The sequence below is a fragment of the Phocoena sinus genome, chromosome 15 (genome assembly GCF_008692025.1).
Source record: "Phocoena sinus isolate mPhoSin1 chromosome 15, mPhoSin1.pri, whole genome shotgun sequence".
Lineage (NCBI taxonomy): Eukaryota > Metazoa > Chordata > Mammalia > Artiodactyla > Phocoenidae > Phocoena > Phocoena sinus.
The window spans coordinates 81404958-81420977 of record NC_045777.1 but is presented as its reverse complement, the minus strand read 5'-3'; the positions used below and the strand labels follow the sequence as shown (position 1 = coordinate 81420977).

The window sequence follows — 16020 nt, the reverse complement described above, 5'->3', positions numbered from 1 at the left end:
GTGTGCGCGTCCGCCAAGTGAGGGACCCTGACCCTCGCCATGGCCGGGCCCAAGAGCGCCAGAGAGGCAGGGCAGTGGACCAGCTGAGGAGGCGGAATTTCCAGCGAGGTCTCGTTCTCCGTAGGGCCCTGGACAAGTCCCGTAACAACAGCAACAGTCTGTCTTGTAGGATTTCCAGCGAGAGCCCAGGCTCAGCACCTGGTACCCAGCATGTCCTCAATGAACCGGTGCCTCTGAGACTATCGTTACTGGCCCGGCACAGTTGCCAAAGGCAATTCAGCCCCAAAAAGTGTGTGGGGGGCTGCCCGCCACCCCCACCCCCGTTACTCCCACACGTATTTGGGCCAGCGCCCCAGGTGCCCCTCCCTATCCCACCCAAGTTCCCCTCAGTGCCTCGGGCCATCCACAAACACACTCTACCTCTACTCAGAAATTTCCGATATTTATTTCCCAACATTTTGATAATTTTTTACAAATTGAATAAAAGGAATGAAGGAGAGTACGTGGGACCCCAGGCCAAGCCTTGGGGTCCCGATGAGAGGTGACGGTTTGAAAACTTCTCCTCACCCACAACTCCTGGCCTGCTGCCCTAACCTCTCCTATCAACCTTACCTAAGAGTGAGGTGGGGGCTTTCTGAGGATGTGGGGTTCCCCCCTAGAGGGGACTCTGGGAATCCTGTCTCAAGCCCTGAACTGGGTCAGGTTGGGGACAGATGTGGGCCCGGATGTGGCGCCCTCGCCGCCTCTCCTGCCTGCGGGACAGCTGCTGCAGTTGTTTCCGAATGGCCCACAGCACCAGGTACACTTCCTGCAGCATCTCAGTCCCTCTCGACTCCAAAGGGGACCCGGTCTTCATTTGGGAGGTGACTGAGGTAGAACTCACAGATGACTGTGAAAGAGAGAAGATGAGCACAGATGAACAGCTTGGTCTAGGGGGAAACCACTGGTGGAACCACCTGCAGATAAACGGCAAAGGCTTGTCTAATTCCACCTGCCCTGTCAAGCCTCAGCTTGGGCAACGCCTCCTCCAGGAAGCCTTCTCGGCCTGTCTCTACTCTGGTGTTCACCCTGTCATAACACATTTTATGCACTATTTGTTCTGCGGACTCATCTGTTTTCAATACCACCATGCAAGCTCCTGGAAGACAGGGACCCTGTCCGACCCACCTTTGAGTCCCCACTAGGGTTCCATGGAGAGTGCATTAAAATGAAGGCCAGAATGACACCCCCAACTCTGTCTCCAAACCAAAGCTCTCGCCTGACCTCCAGGCCTGTATATCCCACTGCCTCCTAGACGTCTCCCTGTAGATGTCCCTCTGACACTTCAACACATCCTGTCCCAACGCCCTAAAGTCGTTACTTTCTCCCCTAAGTCGGCTCTCCTTCCAGTGAATGGCTCCAGCCTGTTTTCATGTCTGTCTCTCCCTCGCTCCTCACCGTCATGCAATCAACCACGTGGGACAACAATTCTACCTCTTAAATATCACTCCAATCCATTAACTTGTTCTACCTGATGCCTCTCTCCCGGCCCAGAATATTTTATTTTATTTTATTTTTGACCACACCGCGCGGCTTGTGGGATCTCAGTTCCCCGACCAGGGAGTGAACCTGGGCCTCGGCAGTGAGAGCGCCAAGTCCTAACCACTGAACCGCCAAGGAATTCCCCAGGTGAACTTTCAAAAATTATTATTAATGCAGTAATACCTAATTCAAAACCAAAATAAATTGACTTGGTAGTAACCTAGACACTTCCATTTTTAAATTAAAATTTTGACTGAGATAATTGTAGGTTCACGTGCACTTGTGAGAAATAATACTTATACTCTTTACCTATTTTCCCCCTATAGTAAAATCTTTCAAAACTCTAGTAGTATCATAGAATACTGACATCAATACAATCCACTGATCTGAATTTATTCATATTTCTCCAGTTTTACTTGTATTCGTGTGTGTGTGTGTGTGTGTGTGTTGAATTCTTCCCAATTTTACATGATACGTGCAGGTTCATGAATTCAACTACCATAGTCAAGATACAGGAGATTTCCATCGTCGCAAGGATTCCTCATGTTGCCCTTTTATAACCAACCCATCTCCCCCGTCTCTCCCTCCATGCGCAGCCCCTGGCAACCACTAAATCCCCACTTCTCTAATTTGGTTATTTCTGGAATGGTATATAGTATAAATGGAATCATACGATATACAATCTTTTGGGATTGGTTGTTTTCACGCAGCATAATTCCCTTGAGATCCATCCAAGTTGTTGCATATATCAATAGTTTGTTCCTTTTTATGGCTGAGCAGTATCATTCCATGATATATCACAGTTTAACCACTCACCCATTGAAGGACATTTGGGTTGGTTTGGGCTCTTATGAATAAAGCTGCTATGAATGTTCACGTACAGATTTTTGTGTGAACATAAAATTTCATTTATCTGGGATAAATGTCCAGGAGTACAATCACTAGGCCATATGATAACCGCATGTTTAGTTTTAGAAGAACTGACCACACTGTTTTTCCAGAGTGGCCACACCATTTTACATTCCCACCAGCGTGAATGAGTCATGGGGGATAGGAAGGGGGTGCTGCTGGGGACAAGGGGGACAACGTGCTGACCTTCCAGCTGCACATCTGCCAGCCAGACCGCAGGGTGGAGACCATGAGCGTGCAGACAGATTTGACGGCAGTCCGGGGCAGCTGCAACAGCGATCTCTGCCCATGGCCCGCCTCCACCGCAGCCCCGTCCGTGGTGGTCTTGGCCAACACGCAGGGGTCAGCCACCTTGGAGGACACATCCATCTTGGAGACCTTAGCCTCCTTGGGGGACTCAACCAACTTGAAAGTCTCAGACACCCTGGAAGTCTTCTCCACCTTCAACTCATTTTTCTTGGAGTCAGTGCGTTCTACGATGGTTGACTTAGCTTTGTGTTTCCAGAAGAAGACCTAAGAACCGAGACGGGGAGAGGACAGACAGAAGTGAGGGGCAGAGCAAGAGACAACAGTCAGGAGGGAAGGCCCAGAGGAGAAGGAGCCTCCTCCCCAGCTGTCCTTCCCTCACCACCTCCCTCTCCATCTTGTTTGGCCACAGGTGGCCAGGAGAGGAGGGAAGCCAGGTGAGGAAGTGCGCGTTTCTGTGACCTAGAGGTCATTGACCAGCACTTCCTACCCCAGCAGGGCAAGAGGAAGGGGCGATCTCTGAAACTCACCAAGTGACTAATCTTGCACCAAATCCATCGGAAGAACCTCAGGACCACAGACATTTCTTCCGATACACAAGCCCCAAGTAGGGGGCAGAACCGGCATTTAGTTCAGTGGGGAGGAGGACAGGCTGCAGGCCAGTGGCTGCCACCTAAGGGGTCTCTGGGGAGCCTCTAGCACAGCAGCGAAGAAAGAAATAGAGAATCCAGGAGGAAAAATCCCCCCAGTGACTCATCCTAGGCCCTTCCTCCCCTCCCTGGGACAGGGAGAGGAGTCAAAGTTGATGAGAACCCAGAGGGAGGGAGAGTTCTAGCCCATTGTGAGAGCCTGCCTGGCCCTGACCCCAACCCCCGAGACCCTTCCAGGACCCCCGGAGCCAATCCCTGCGCCCTTGGCCCTCCTTCCCCCGAATCCAAGGAAGGAAAACTAACATTTACTGAGCACCTGGTACTCCTTGGGCATTTCCTATGTCTGATGTCATGTAACCCTCCCAGTTGCCCTTCAGGTAGGTATTATTGTCAGTACCATTTTACCCAGGAGGAAGCTGCGATTCAGAAAAACCAAAGAAGCTGCCCAAGTCATAAACCTAGGGAGCCACAGGGCAAGGAGTACAAACCAGGTCTGCCTCCAGGATCCCACTCTCAGCAGGTCCCCCCTAGTGGGGCCACGGTTCTTCTGAAGTGGAGGCTGCTGCTTTCCCCGCTTCCCCACTAGATGGGGTCCGTCTCCCTACCTGCCTCTTCCGCCTGGGCCGGAGCCGAGGCTGTCAGGGAGGGGCCTGCTCACCCACAGGGCCCCATCCTCAGCCAGCTGGGGGTGGAGGCCACGGAGGCCAGCCAGGCCTGGCGAGGGCACCGTGTGCCCGGGGAGCCTGGCCCACACCCAGAGTTGAGACAAGGGGCCCATTCAGGGCCCCCCGCCCCACCCCCAAGCAGCCACCCAGATCCAGCCCGCAGAGGGGACACGCTGGGAAGCTGGGGGTGGATCCTGCACAATCACCAAAGGCTCCATTGTTCTCCTGTCCCCCACCAGCACGTGGGCCGACGCCCCCCACCCGCCCCCCGCCTCCCACCTTGCCTCGCCTGCCCCTTCCCAGGACCCAGGCCGCTGGCTCCCTTTTCCTTCCGCATCTCCACTCTGAGCCACGTTAAACCTCCACAGTCTGGACAAGATCTCCAGGGGAGCCCACAGCCTCAAGTTGCTCTCCCACAGGTGGAAACGTTGGTGCAGGTCCCGCATCTGAACACAAGCAACGAGATGCCAACCTCCAGATTCAAGTTTCTTCGGATTTTTTAATTATAATTATTATTTTAGTAACAACCTGAATCCCAGAACTTCCAGATACTTTCCGTACTCCCTCCCCTGGGCAGAGGAGAGGGGGGCACTCCAGGGAACAAGGTGGGGATGTCTGCCAGGCAGCCTCCAACACCCCCAAGCCATCTATTGCCAGGGCGGTCCCAGAACACTGACCCCTAGGGAGGGAGGAGGGGGGCTCCATCTAACACCCTGTCCTGATGCCCTCCCTCCTCCATCAAGGTCTAGGGATGCCCCAGCCCAGTCCCTGGGCACTATGGGGAGATCAAGGAAGGGCGGGGGACAGGCCACTTCTGAGCCTTCAACTCCCATCCCCGGGGATCAGGGGGCATTAAAGCTGCATAGGAAGAGGGGGCAGGCAGCTGGCTCAAGGCCTAGCAGCTGTGGCGGCCCCCAAAGGCACATTGTGAAGGAAGGGAGGCTCAGACTGAGGGCCCATTGGGCGCTGGGGGCCCCAGCCGCGGGACCCCCGAGGAAGGCAGCTGGGCCAGCTGCTCGGGGCTGGCCAAGGCACGCAGCAGTCCATTCTCCTGCTCCAGCGCGGCATTCCGCTCGGCCAGGTCCCGAATCTGCTCCTTCAGCACCTCCACCTCCTCCCGGACCGCAAACATGAGGTGGGACTTCACCAAGTCCTGGGGGTCCAGGGACAGGCAAAGCGTCAGGGGTCCCAGGCCACCCCAACCTCATCCCCTGCCCAGTGCCTTGAGGAGCCAGGTGTGGGAGAGCGCCCTGCTCCCAGATGATGGGGGACCACTGGGGAAGAAGTCAAACAGGGAAGGCGCAGGGGGTGGGGTATCGGGATGGGCACGGATGCTGGACAGAGGCAAGATCAGGGCTCAAAGACGGAGACGGGGGCCAGGAGCAGGCTAGGAAGCAAGGTTATGTCAAGGGTTCAGGAGGGGGCGAAGGACCCCAGGGAACCCAGCTGGGAGCAGGCCGAGGAGCGGAAGCCAGTATTCCCTAATAATGAGGACAGCAGGGATGGAGTACTGGGCCGGCCAACAGAGGCAGGGGCCTGGGCATCAGCACATGAGCCGGGACCTGCTGGGACCAAGATGGCTTCTCTTACCATGGCTTGTTCGATCTTGTTGTCAATGCCAACCAGGCTTCCGGAGCCACTGGAGAGACACAGGGAGACGAGAGGTAAGGAGGAGGAACAGGTGCCAAGCCAGGTGTCTGGACACCCCAGCCTGCTGCCTTCCAGGTGCTTCTCAGAGCAGCCCCTGGCCTCCTCCACAAGCCCCATTTGCTGCAGCCTCCCACCCACACCCCTGCCTGTACCTGTGACAGCAGAGAATCAGGGAGAGGAGAGTTTTGTCCATCCCCCGACGGGGTGAGGGCCGCTGCCCGGGCCCCCCCAGGCCCCGGTGTGGTGGGGGTCCAGATGCCCCTCGGATGGGGGATGCTCCCCGAGGGGAACAAGGAGAGGAGACACAGCCCCTCTTCCGGGGAGGCCCCGGAGCCATCCCCACCACTCGGGTCTCATACGAGGACACCAGGGACTTGACTGAGACCCCTGGCTGGGCCATCCCCAAGGGGAAAGGATCCTTGGGCCTCCCCAGAGGGAGAGAGCTGTATCATAAGGACTGCCTGGGGGGCTCAAAGCCCCCCCGGGCAGAGCAGAGTCTGGCTGGTGCCAGGCAGGCAGAAAGGAGACAGCGCCTAGGGGGTGCTGGCCTGAAAGCTATATACCACTCCCCAGGGCAAAGCCTGGCTGCTATTGGCTCCTCAGGGACACGGGGACCCCCTCCCGCCGGCTCCATGGTGGGCGGGAATTCCCAGACACGGTCAGTGCCAGTGTCCCCTTCTCACCCTGGCACAAATCCCAGAGTGGAGGGGAGGGGGGCCGGCTGAGGACAGTCAGCTGGGGGGCCGAGTTGGGGGAGGGGCTGCGGGGCCAGAGGCCTGGGGCAGGGAAGGGTGTGAAGGGTGAGGGACAGCCTGGCCCCGGGAGGCCTCTTCCCACCTCTGACCCCATCCTGCCCCCTCTGGGCAAACGCTGGCCTCCCTCAAGGCCTCAGCTGCTCTCAGCCGGAAGGTGAGAAAGGGAGTGAAGGCGATACGGTGGGGGGTGTTTCTGATATGCTTGTGGTCTTCCTTGGATTATGAACACCTCCCTGAAACAAAGCCCACAGCAGGGATGACCCCTGGGGCCTAGCCAGAGCGTTCCCCTCCTCCCACAGTGAGGGTGAGGAGGAATGGGAAAGATACCATGGCAACAGAAACACAGCCTGAAACACGAGTACAGCCTATGGACCTGGGACCCGAGTCTGGTGTTTGGGATCCTGGAGGCAGTGAGGGCATAAGGAGAGGTGAGAAGGTGAGGCTGGAGGTGGGATACTGGGAACAGGTGCAGGCGCTCTGAAGAGTCCTGGGAACGGAAGACAGGGAGGGGAGAGCAGGTCTGGCTGCAGTTTATTAAGTGGCCACCAGAGGCCGACTCAGGCCTGGCTCAAGAGTCCCCAAGCCCAGGCTTTGGGTCCCAGAACCTGCACCGTCCTTTGCACCCTGTCCTTTCCTCCAAAGCTCCCTCTCCCCACCACTCAGGCCCCAGGTTCCTGCCTCACCCTGCGGCTCACCACCCACACCTGTCCAGCTTCTGCCTCAGCTGCCTCGGCCCCAGGGCCAGCCCTCCACCTATGCCTCCCAGTACCGCAGGATCACCAGCCCTGACCTCCAACCCCCAGTTTTGCCCCTCTCAGGGAAGATGGCCCCAACATGCTGCCTCCCTCACCCTTGTGCTCCCTTGTCCAGCCCTCTCTCCTGGTTGTCAGTTCCAACTTGCTTTCCTGTGGGGGGAATTAGCGCTCAATCCAAGGTGACCCTTGGATGAGGCCCTGCAGCCAGGAAGGGAGCACGAGGGCACTGGGAATTTTCCATTTCCCATCCAAGCTCTGGGTGCAGAAGGCGCTGACAGGTGGAGTAACGAAGAGGGTGACCAGGCCTGAGAGAGCAGGACAGGATGGGGTGGGGGACGGAGACCTGGGACTCCTGGGGTTGGGGGGAGGAAACAAGTTTGAGAGCAGAGGGAGAAGAAACAAGTTTGAGAGCAGAGGGAGGCCAGCCAGCGGCAGCGTCAAAGCAGTTTTCAAGCTATTTCAAACCGAGACACCTGGGTGGAGACTGGGCCACCGCAGAACTCTCCCCCCAGCCACCGGTGCACAGACACACAGAGACCAAAGAGGGGCAGATTCACAGGATATAGGAACACTGGCCTTGCTTGGCGAACGCTCAGTAAAGATGCCAAGTAAGTTGTTCCTTCTTGCCAGAAATAAAGGAATAATACAACAGTAAACATTTGTCGGCCGATAGATGATTATCTCCTGTTTGACTAGCACTGGAGAGTTTTTGACGGCATTTTCCACTGGCACATTCTAACATTAACACTTCAAGGGACCAGGACTCTGGCAACCCAAGCCCTCCCTTTGAGAACCCCTGAGAGAAGGTCTGCCTGGCGCTGTGCTGGGATCTCTGAGCAGGGTCAGGAGTGGGAAGTTTGGGGTTGACTGGATGGATCAGCCTTCACCACAAGCCCCCAAAGCAACTTTGTATGAGTCAGAATAAAATTTTCAAGACTTATTGCCATCTTCTCGAAAACTGTCATGACTTCAAGTGTCAGCAGTGACTTCAAATGTGAGTGGCGCCCCCTGGAGTTGAGCAGAGCACGACATGCACACCTGGGGACTCTGGCCCTGCAGGACTCTTAGGTCCTGGGGCAAGGACAGCTGTAGAGGCTGGTCTTCCTTTTTGAAGGTCAAATGAAACAGCCTCAAAATGAGGATCAGATGAAGAAACAGGACATCTGGGAGAGGTGGGGAGGTTCTGATGCCAGGGACAAGGGCCAGCCCTGCTCCCTCACTGTGTTTTGATGAGCCCCCAGGAGCCTGGCTGCCCCGTCTACACTCCCTCCTGGATTGGGGGTGGGGGGGGAGGCGGGGGATGGCTCTTTGCCCAGATTGGGAGAGCTGTGCCTGCCTCTGTCCTGGAGAGAAAGGGCATCGCAGAGATGTTTGCTTCCTCCTCTTCTCTTGGGACACAGGCATTCCAGTAGGAGAGGGGAGAGAAAGTGGCTTTGGGGTCCGACCCAGGCTCCAACAGCAGTCCTGCCACTTACTAGCCGGTGACAGTGGGCAAGTTTCTAAAAACCTTCCTCCTCTCTGTTTCTTCATCTGGATAGTGGGGATCCTGGGGTTGCTCTTAAGAATTATGTGAGATAAGAGGTAGCATCTGACCCCAAGGAAGCACTGGATAAACATACCTTTTCTTTCCTGAGTTCCTGGAATTCATTCCCTGTAATGCCTGGATCCCCCATGCTGGCCATCTACCCACCTATGCAACCATCCCCTCATGCATCCATCCATCCACTTCTTCAAGTACCTCCCAACTGCCAGGCCCTGCTGGGGGCACGAGTTCACCACGTACCCTCTGTTCTCCCATCCCCAGATTTAGGATTGATCAGGCATCCCCAACTCCCCATCTGGGGTCCAGGCACTTAATACCCCAGCCCACTTTCCCTCTCAAAAGGGAGGTCCCATGCCACTCAGACCCTGTTCTGCCAGCTCCCGGCACACCAGAGAGATGAGGTGGGGGCTACACGCCCCATTCCAGGGGGCCAAGGAGGTGGCCCAGCCCAAACACGCTGGCCCAGCAGGGTGGAGCACGAGGGGCTGGGCCTGAGCCCCAGAGGCTTGGAGCTCAGCAGAGTAAAGTGGAGGCTGGGAGGCAGACCGGTCAGACTGGGGTGTTTGAGGGGGTGGGACAGAGGGAGGAGGGGAGGGAGGGGACAAACCAAAAGAATAGAGTTCAGGAGGCTTCTAGAGGCAGAACTCTCTAAGAGAAAGCTGGAACCTGGCCTCTCAAATCAACAGGGGTGGGGGAGGGACAGGGAGCCCTCCGTGCCAGGGAACCTCCCAAGTGGGAGGGGAGCGGGTGGGAAGCGCTGAGAATAGCAGCGATGGGGGCAGGTGACTCTCCCGGGCCTGGCCGACCTCACACCTCACACCTCACACATTCCTTAGAGCAGGGAGCTCAGATGCGGCCCTGCCTAGCCCTGCTCTGTCCCTCATTCTCCAAGTACCTCCACCAGGCTCCTCGCCCTCCATCTCACCGGCCCCTATCCCCCCTTCTCTTTTCTCTCTGGCCGCCCCCCCAAGGCCTCAGTCCCTGACTGGAGAAGGGGGGGTGGGGGGGCGGGGTCGCCACGTGACTGGAAGGCAGGAAGGAGAAACTCCGCTGAAATAAGTCCCCCACTTCCCACTAAGCCCCGCCCCCTAGTGCCTTCCAAACAGGAAGTCCCTCCCCCAGGCTTCGAACCGGAAGTCCCACTCCTCCCTCCAAAATAAAAGTGGCAACTCCCTGGCCCCTCTCCTGGGTTCGTATCAGTCCACAGCCAGAAGGGAGCAGCTAGGCCATCTGACTCGCGATTTTGTTCCTCCCCTTTCAGCTTGCTGACTCTGCTACGCTGAAACCTGGCCCTCAAAACAGGAAGTTCTGCCCACCGTGCCATGAACAGGACATTCTCCCCTGAAGGGCGAACCCCAGGAGATCCTGCTCTCCTGTGCCTTCCCTGTGACCGACAGCCAGCCTCTCCAGACAGCCAGCCTCTCCACGGCTTTGGCTTGGCCTTGGCCTCCGGGGAGTGCTTAGCCCCCATGGTGATCCTAGCACAGAGAACCGAACCTTATGGACATGCTTTCTTGGTACCAGAGGTCCCAGGATCCTAAAGTAGTCTGCGTGGACTCTGCAGGAGTCCCATTCCCCTCGGTAGGGAGAGGGAGAACTGGGAGGAGACCGACTCCCTATTCTGGTCTCCTGAACATTTGCCAGTAAATTCTTCGGGTTGGCCAGATGATCGCTAAATCTGCAAGAGCTCTGGAATTTGACAACAATGACTCCCTTCAAACTCTAAAAAAGTCTACCATTTGACAGTCCTAAGCCAGGGAGTCCCACCCAGCTCTCTCCACAGGGAGCGAGTAGGTCTCAAATCAGCTTTGCCCAGTGTGTTATGCCCAGGCCAGGCTTCTCAGTTTAAGGGGTCCTCCCCAAGTTCAAGTAGAGGGAAGGACACCTACCAGGCAGTTTCACTCAGCTTTCCCAGGTGCTGGGTGGGGAACCGGAGCCCACCTACCTATCGTCATCACTGTCCAGGTGGCCACTGATGGCCAGCATGGAGCGGGCGAAGCTGAGGCTCTGGGCAGCCGCTGTTCCAAAGGGGTCTGGAGACTTGTGAACCAGACTGGCATCGGGGAAGAAGTAGAGGGCTGGGGAGCTGGGGCGAGAGTCGAGTGGGGGCACCTGGAGACAGACAGGTGGGAACTGTCACATTGAGTGAGAGAAAGGATCCAGCCACCTTACAACTTGCCTAGTAGTGTTCCTCCCTCCCCAGCTCTCCCCACACACTCCCGTCTTCTGAAGACAAGGGACCCAGGCGTCCTGCCCCCGCAGCCCCTCTTACCCCCAGCTCTGGGGAAGGAGGTACTAGAGACAAGGGAAACAGCACCCATCCTGAGGACTGGGTGAGTGGCTTCTTAAAAGTGGCTCATGGGGTATCAGAGAGGGGCTCTGGTCTGCACTCCAGTACCCTTCCACCACCTGAACTAGGACCCCTAATCAGAGGCCAGTCAGAGACTGTGCCTTCTGTTACCTGACTTCTTAAGGCGACTCAAATGTCACTTCCTCAGAGAGGCATTTCTCCATCCTGTGACTCGTGAATTCCACTGAACTGTTCTATTTTTTTTATAGCCCCTAATATTATCTGAAATTGAAGTATTTTTGCCTGCTGCTGGAAGGTAAGCTCCAGAGGGCAGAGCCTGTAGTTTGTTCAACAGCCATTTGTAGAATGAATCCTCAGAAACTGGTCCTCCCCCTCCGCCCCCCTCCCCACTCCTCTACCCATCCTAGCCTCTCCTCTCAAACTTCTAGGGACTCAGGTGAAGTTCTGCTCCTGAGCTTGGCTCTTGGGGGTTGGGGACCGGAGCGGTTACAGAGATGGAGAGAGGCGGAGCCTGGGTGTGGACCCACACAGCCCAACAGGCGCTGGGGGTGGCTGCAAAAGGGCGGGGGCCACAGAAACAAGACGCCTCTGTGAGGCCCCAGGAGGCCCCAGCTTCACGGAAAAAGCCAAGAACAGAGAGTCCAGGGTGGTTGGCGGGACAGAACAGAGGAAGGGGGCCCAGGTGGTGCCCCCCGCCCTCCTCCAGGCCCCTGTTAGAGGCAACCTGGGGAGAAGAGGCATGGGGGAGTGTAGGAGGAAGACAAACTTTGGGGCAGGGAAACAGCAGCACAGAGGCAGGGGCATAAGAAGGAATCAGGACGTGGGGGAAGGAAAGGGAACTGGGGGCACAGAGGGGAGAAGGGCAGGGTCTGTGGGCCCAAAGGAAGCTCAGGCAGGGCTTAAGGACAGAGAGAGCTGAGGCTGGGGGCAAAGGGAGCTTGCTTTGGAAGAGTGTGTGGACAGGGACCAGTAAAGGAAACGCATCTTCTCCCCTGGGGTAGGAACTGAATGAAAGAACTCAAGAAAAGTGGAGGGTGGCATGAGAGACGTGAGTTTGAGGTCAGGAGCGGGTGGGGGGAGCCAGTCCTGACAAGGCCCAGACACACAGTCTCAGGTTATTTTTATACTGTGGTTTGTGCCCAAGGTCAGGAAGGGGAAAAGTTCTCATCCTCACACTACCTGCCTTTCCTCCTGCATCCAACGTGTTATTTTCTCCTTCAGGACAGACACATGCAACATCCCTTGCTGCCCACCCCCCACCCCAAGGACCCAGGCATCCTGCCCCCCAGCCCAGACTTGTTCATCTTTTGGAGGCAGGAAGCAGAATGAGCAAAGGATTTAACTCTTTCTCGGCTGCTCCCCACCTCTCTCCCACCACATGGTGGCCACCCCCAGTGATTGATCCTGGAGAGACCCAGACGCAGGGAACTGAGACTGACAACTGGGAGTAGAAAAGACGAACCAGCCAACGTCCCGTCCTTGTAATGGGTTCCCTCACCCCCACCCAATTCTTCAATGTCTTGGAGAAGTTTGTCTTGGGACAAAGCTGGAGGTGGGGCTGGGTGGTGAGTGGAAAGAAGACCCCCCCCACACACCCAACGGGAGATGGAACTGCAAAGGAGAAATTTACAGTGGAACGCCTACTTTTTGCCCTTCCCTCCCAACCCCAGCAGGCCCAACTACCCCAGCACTGCCTGGGGCCTCCACCCTCAGTGCGTGAAGAAGCGAGACCAAGACAGAAGGTGAAGGCCAAAGTGAGGAGGTCACATCTCCATGATGGAGAGACAGGACTGGGCTACCTGGAGCTGGAGACTCGGGCCAAAGGCAACAAATGAAAGACCAAAGAGAAAGAAAGTGCAGAACGTGGGGAAGACGGAGCCTAAGAGAGAAAACAAGGGCCATGTAAGGAGCAGGAATGGACTTCCAAGTGAGAGAGCAGGAAGAAAAAAGACGGGACTGTCTGATGTGACGGACAGGTGACAATGGAGCGGGGAGAGGTCAGTATGGAAGTGGAGGCCAAGGTCAAAATCGACAAGCACCACCCCCCCTCAGGTGTCTCCCCCACCCCTGAACCCAGCTCTTACCTGCCCCATCTCCTCTGGAGCAACCAACTCCATCCTCAGCCGCAGAGCTCCATCCTTCGCACGCGACAGTGGAGGGGTCCCTGCTGTTGAGCCCCCTGCCTCCACTTCTACCCTCAGAGAGGGCAGGGGCGTGGCAGCCCGGGAAGTGCCCACGCTATCCCCCGTCCCGGCCTCTGGGGGGCGCTGCTGGGGCGGAGAGGCTGACAGGGGGGTTGTCTCCAACTTGGCCTTGCCGGGCACTGCCAGCTGGCCCAGGCCCCCGGTGAAGGAGCGGGCCTGAGGTCCAGGGGAGGTGGGGGGCGGGCGGAGCCAGGAGGTGGGGCCCTGAGACAGGCCTGGCTGTGGGGTAGGGGTGGCCAGGCCTAAGCTGGCCAGCTCCAACCTGGAATCCAAAGACCTGCCCCCATTGCCCCCTGAGGCCCCTCGAATCCCTTCCAGAAGCCGGCCAAAGCTAGGGGGCTCCAGATCTCTCTCGTAAACATCCACACATGTCCAACGGCCTCGGCGATAAGGCTCTCCCAGGCCTTGGGGCAGCTTCACCACCCGGAAACGGGAGGCGGGGGCCCCAGGCGGTGGGGAGCCATTCCGGGGGGTGCCCTTGCCCCCTGGCTCGGGGTTGGGCTCCTCGTTGGGCACGCGGGGCGGGGGCCCAGTGGGAGCCGGCAGGGCAGGGGGATCTGGACCCCCTGGGCTCCCCGGACCCTCGTAGTCCGTGGTGACGCTGGTGATTTGGAAACTACTCTTCTTCTTGCCCCCACTCATGGTCCCTGGGGCTCAGGACTGGGCCAAGGTGGGCAGGGGGGCGGTGGTGGCTCTTCGAGGGGCTCAGGCACCCCTGGAACAGGGGGGCCACATAGTGGGGACATCAGGGCCCCTGGGGATGTCTGGGTCCGACATGGCAGGAGGGCCTTACGGGAACTGGGGGTGCCTGGTTGGTGAAGGGAGAACAGGGTAGGGGAGGTGGCGGGAGCTGGGGGGGCAGGGGCAGGTTTTTCCTGCTGCTGTCGCTGCCACCGCCGAACTCCAGAGCTGAGTTTGCAAACTGGAGAGAGAGAGAGAGAGACAGAGAGAGAATGTGTGAGAAAGCAGTGGGCAGGCCACCTCCGGGGCTTCCTCTCTGGGGAGCGGAATGGGGGGAGGAAGGGGAAACCGCCAGAGACAAAGAGACAGAAATGACAGAGACCAGAGCAGAGGGGACAGATCCGGGCGGGCGCAGAGAGCAGGAAGAGGCGGCCCAGACCCAAAGTTGGGCATTTCTCGCTGGGATTCAAACTCACGGGACCCAAGTCGTCCCAAGAGCAAGGGCTCCAAGGCCTGGGTGAACAGGAGTGAAGCCGCTCCTCAGCCCGGCCAGGCCGCCGGGAGGCCTGTGCTGGGCCACCGAGGCCCCCTGCACTCCAGCTCCCCCATCCCTGAGGCAGGCCCTGCCCCGCCGCCCCGGCGCCCCGCCCAACCCAGAGCCCTACCTCTCGGCCGCGGCCACCGAGCTGGGCCGGGGGTCCCGGCCACCTAAGATGTTGGGTTGTCCCTTCCCCGGGGCCTCGTGGCCCCAGCAGCTCGGGGGCGCAGGCGGCAATTAGAGGCTGGCCGGTCCTCTTCAGGGGCCGCACCTCGCCCCGAAAGGCATCTCCGCGGAAAGTTTGCTGTCCAGAAAAGAAGGAACCCCCGCCTCCTTGGCGGAGCCCAGGCGCGGCCTCCGAAGCCCCAAGGGTCTGCGGACCGATGCGGGAGGGGGCGGCTTAGCCCCCGACCCTGCAGGTGGAGCCGCCTCGGTGGTCGTCGCGGCGAGTGGCTCTCCCAAGTCTCCTTCCGCGTGGCACCGCTGGGTCTCCCTCCGCTCCTCTCTGTCTTTCTCTTTCGGGGCTGTTGACAACCCCCACGCCAGGAAGTCCTGCCTCCTCGGGCCTGCTGACTGCTCCTCTCCTCCTCCTCCTCCTCTTTCCCCTCTTCCTCCCCTTCCTCCGCCCTTTCTCGCTCCTGGGGCTCCCAGCCAGCTGGCCCGGGGCCAGGTCTGCCCCGGCCACTGCTGGTGCAGTTGCCGCTGCTGTTCCAGGGGCCCGGAACAGGATGCCTTAACCCCACACCTGCTGGGCCCCAGCCCAGCTCTTCCTCGGAGGGAGGGGCCGCGGAGGGCGGAGAGAAAGGGGAGGAGTTTGCGGGGAGGCCCGGGATTCCCTTACTTGTAGGCGCTTGCTGCCATTGGCCTACGGACGCACGGAAGAGTGGGGAGGAACTTACCAGGATCCTGCTGGGTGCCTGCTGCTCCGAAAGCGCCCAGTAAATTGTTCCGGGGCTGCTGCAGCTGTTATTGTCCTATCGTCGCTGGTTTTCACAGCAACCGTACGAGGAAGATACTGTTTTTCTCCCCGGTCCTATTTTTTCAAGTGGATCCTTATGACAATTTTCAAACACGCTCCAAACTAGAGAGAATGGTAAAATGAACCCCTAGGGACCCAGCAGGGGGTTTCAACAGTTGTCAACTCACAATTGAAACTCAATCTTGTTTCAATATCTTTTGTTGTAGTGTGCTGGAGTATTTGAATCAAACCCCAAACATCGTACTGTTCCTCTTGTTAGATGTGGAAATTGAGACCCAGGACGTTCAGAAAGGCTATCAGTGGTAGAGCAGGGACATTTCTCACACTCAGGTGTGTCCTTGTCTGGCTCCCTAGATCGGGATAGAGAAATGACAGAGACACAACCAGGAAGGTGCTGACTTGCATTTTCTCTCCAACCGCGGGTCACACACAGGCACCCGTACAGATGTGCCTGCCGGAGGAGGAACCTGGCTGGCCACAAGCCTGGACCCTTCCCCACACACCCACCTCTCACCCTTCCCACCTCTCCATCCCATCCCCTGCTCACTGTGGAGAATCCACACACGCTCATAAAGGGCCTACTATGTGCTTGGCATGAACGAATAAACCTCCA

At 58.0% G+C, this 16020-nt stretch overlaps 2 protein-coding genes across 2 annotated transcripts; both read right to left on the bottom strand.

Moving 5' to 3' along the window:
* Positions 1 to 423: 423 nt before the first annotated feature.
* On the bottom strand, positions 424 to 4232 carry C15H7orf61 (chromosome 15 C7orf61 homolog). Its single transcript, XM_032605055.1, has 3 exons — positions 3207 to 4232; positions 2617 to 2943; positions 424 to 889 (listed from the first exon to the last, which is right to left on the bottom strand). Exons 1-3 carry the CDS (start codon positions 3258 to 3260, stop codon positions 656 to 658), a joined length of 615 nt encoding a protein of 204 aa, XP_032460946.1. The 5' UTR covers positions 3261 to 4232; the 3' UTR covers positions 424 to 655.
* A 232-nt stretch (positions 4233 to 4464) lies between these two features.
* Positions 4465 to 15211, bottom strand: TSC22D4 (TSC22 domain family member 4). Its single transcript, XM_032605054.1, has 5 exons — positions 14556 to 15211; positions 13090 to 14131; positions 10640 to 10806; positions 5582 to 5630; positions 4465 to 5144 (listed from the first exon to the last, which is right to left on the bottom strand). Exons 2-5 carry the CDS (start codon positions 13849 to 13851, stop codon positions 4935 to 4937), a joined length of 1188 nt encoding a protein of 395 aa, XP_032460945.1. The 5' UTR covers positions 13852 to 14131; positions 14556 to 15211; the 3' UTR covers positions 4465 to 4934.
* Between the last annotated feature and the right edge of the window lie 809 nt (positions 15212 to 16020).

Coding starts and splice junctions, on each gene's coding strand:
- C15H7orf61 (XM_032605055.1), bottom strand. CDS start 3,260: ATGTCTGTGGTCCTGAGGTTCTTCCGATGGATTTGGTGCAAGATTAGT. Junction 2,944..3,206: donor GGTGCAAGATTAGTCACTTG/GTGAGTTTCAGA, acceptor CTCGGTTCTTAG/GTCTTCTTCTGGAAACACAA. Junction 890..2,616: donor GGCAGATGTGCAGCTGGAAG/GTCAGCACGTTG, acceptor TCTCTTTCACAG/TCATCTGTGAGTTCTACCTC.
- TSC22D4 (XM_032605054.1), bottom strand. CDS start 13,851: ATGAGTGGGGGCAAGAAGAAGAGTAGTTTCCAAATCACCAGCGTCACC. Junction 10,807..13,089: donor CTCCAGAGGAGATGGGGCAG/GTAAGAGCTGGG, acceptor GTCTGTCTCCAG/GTGCCCCCACTCGACTCTCG. Junction 5,631..10,639: donor CTGGACAGTGATGACGATAG/GTAGGTGGGCTC, acceptor GTGTCTCTCCAG/TGGCTCCGGAAGCCTGGTTG.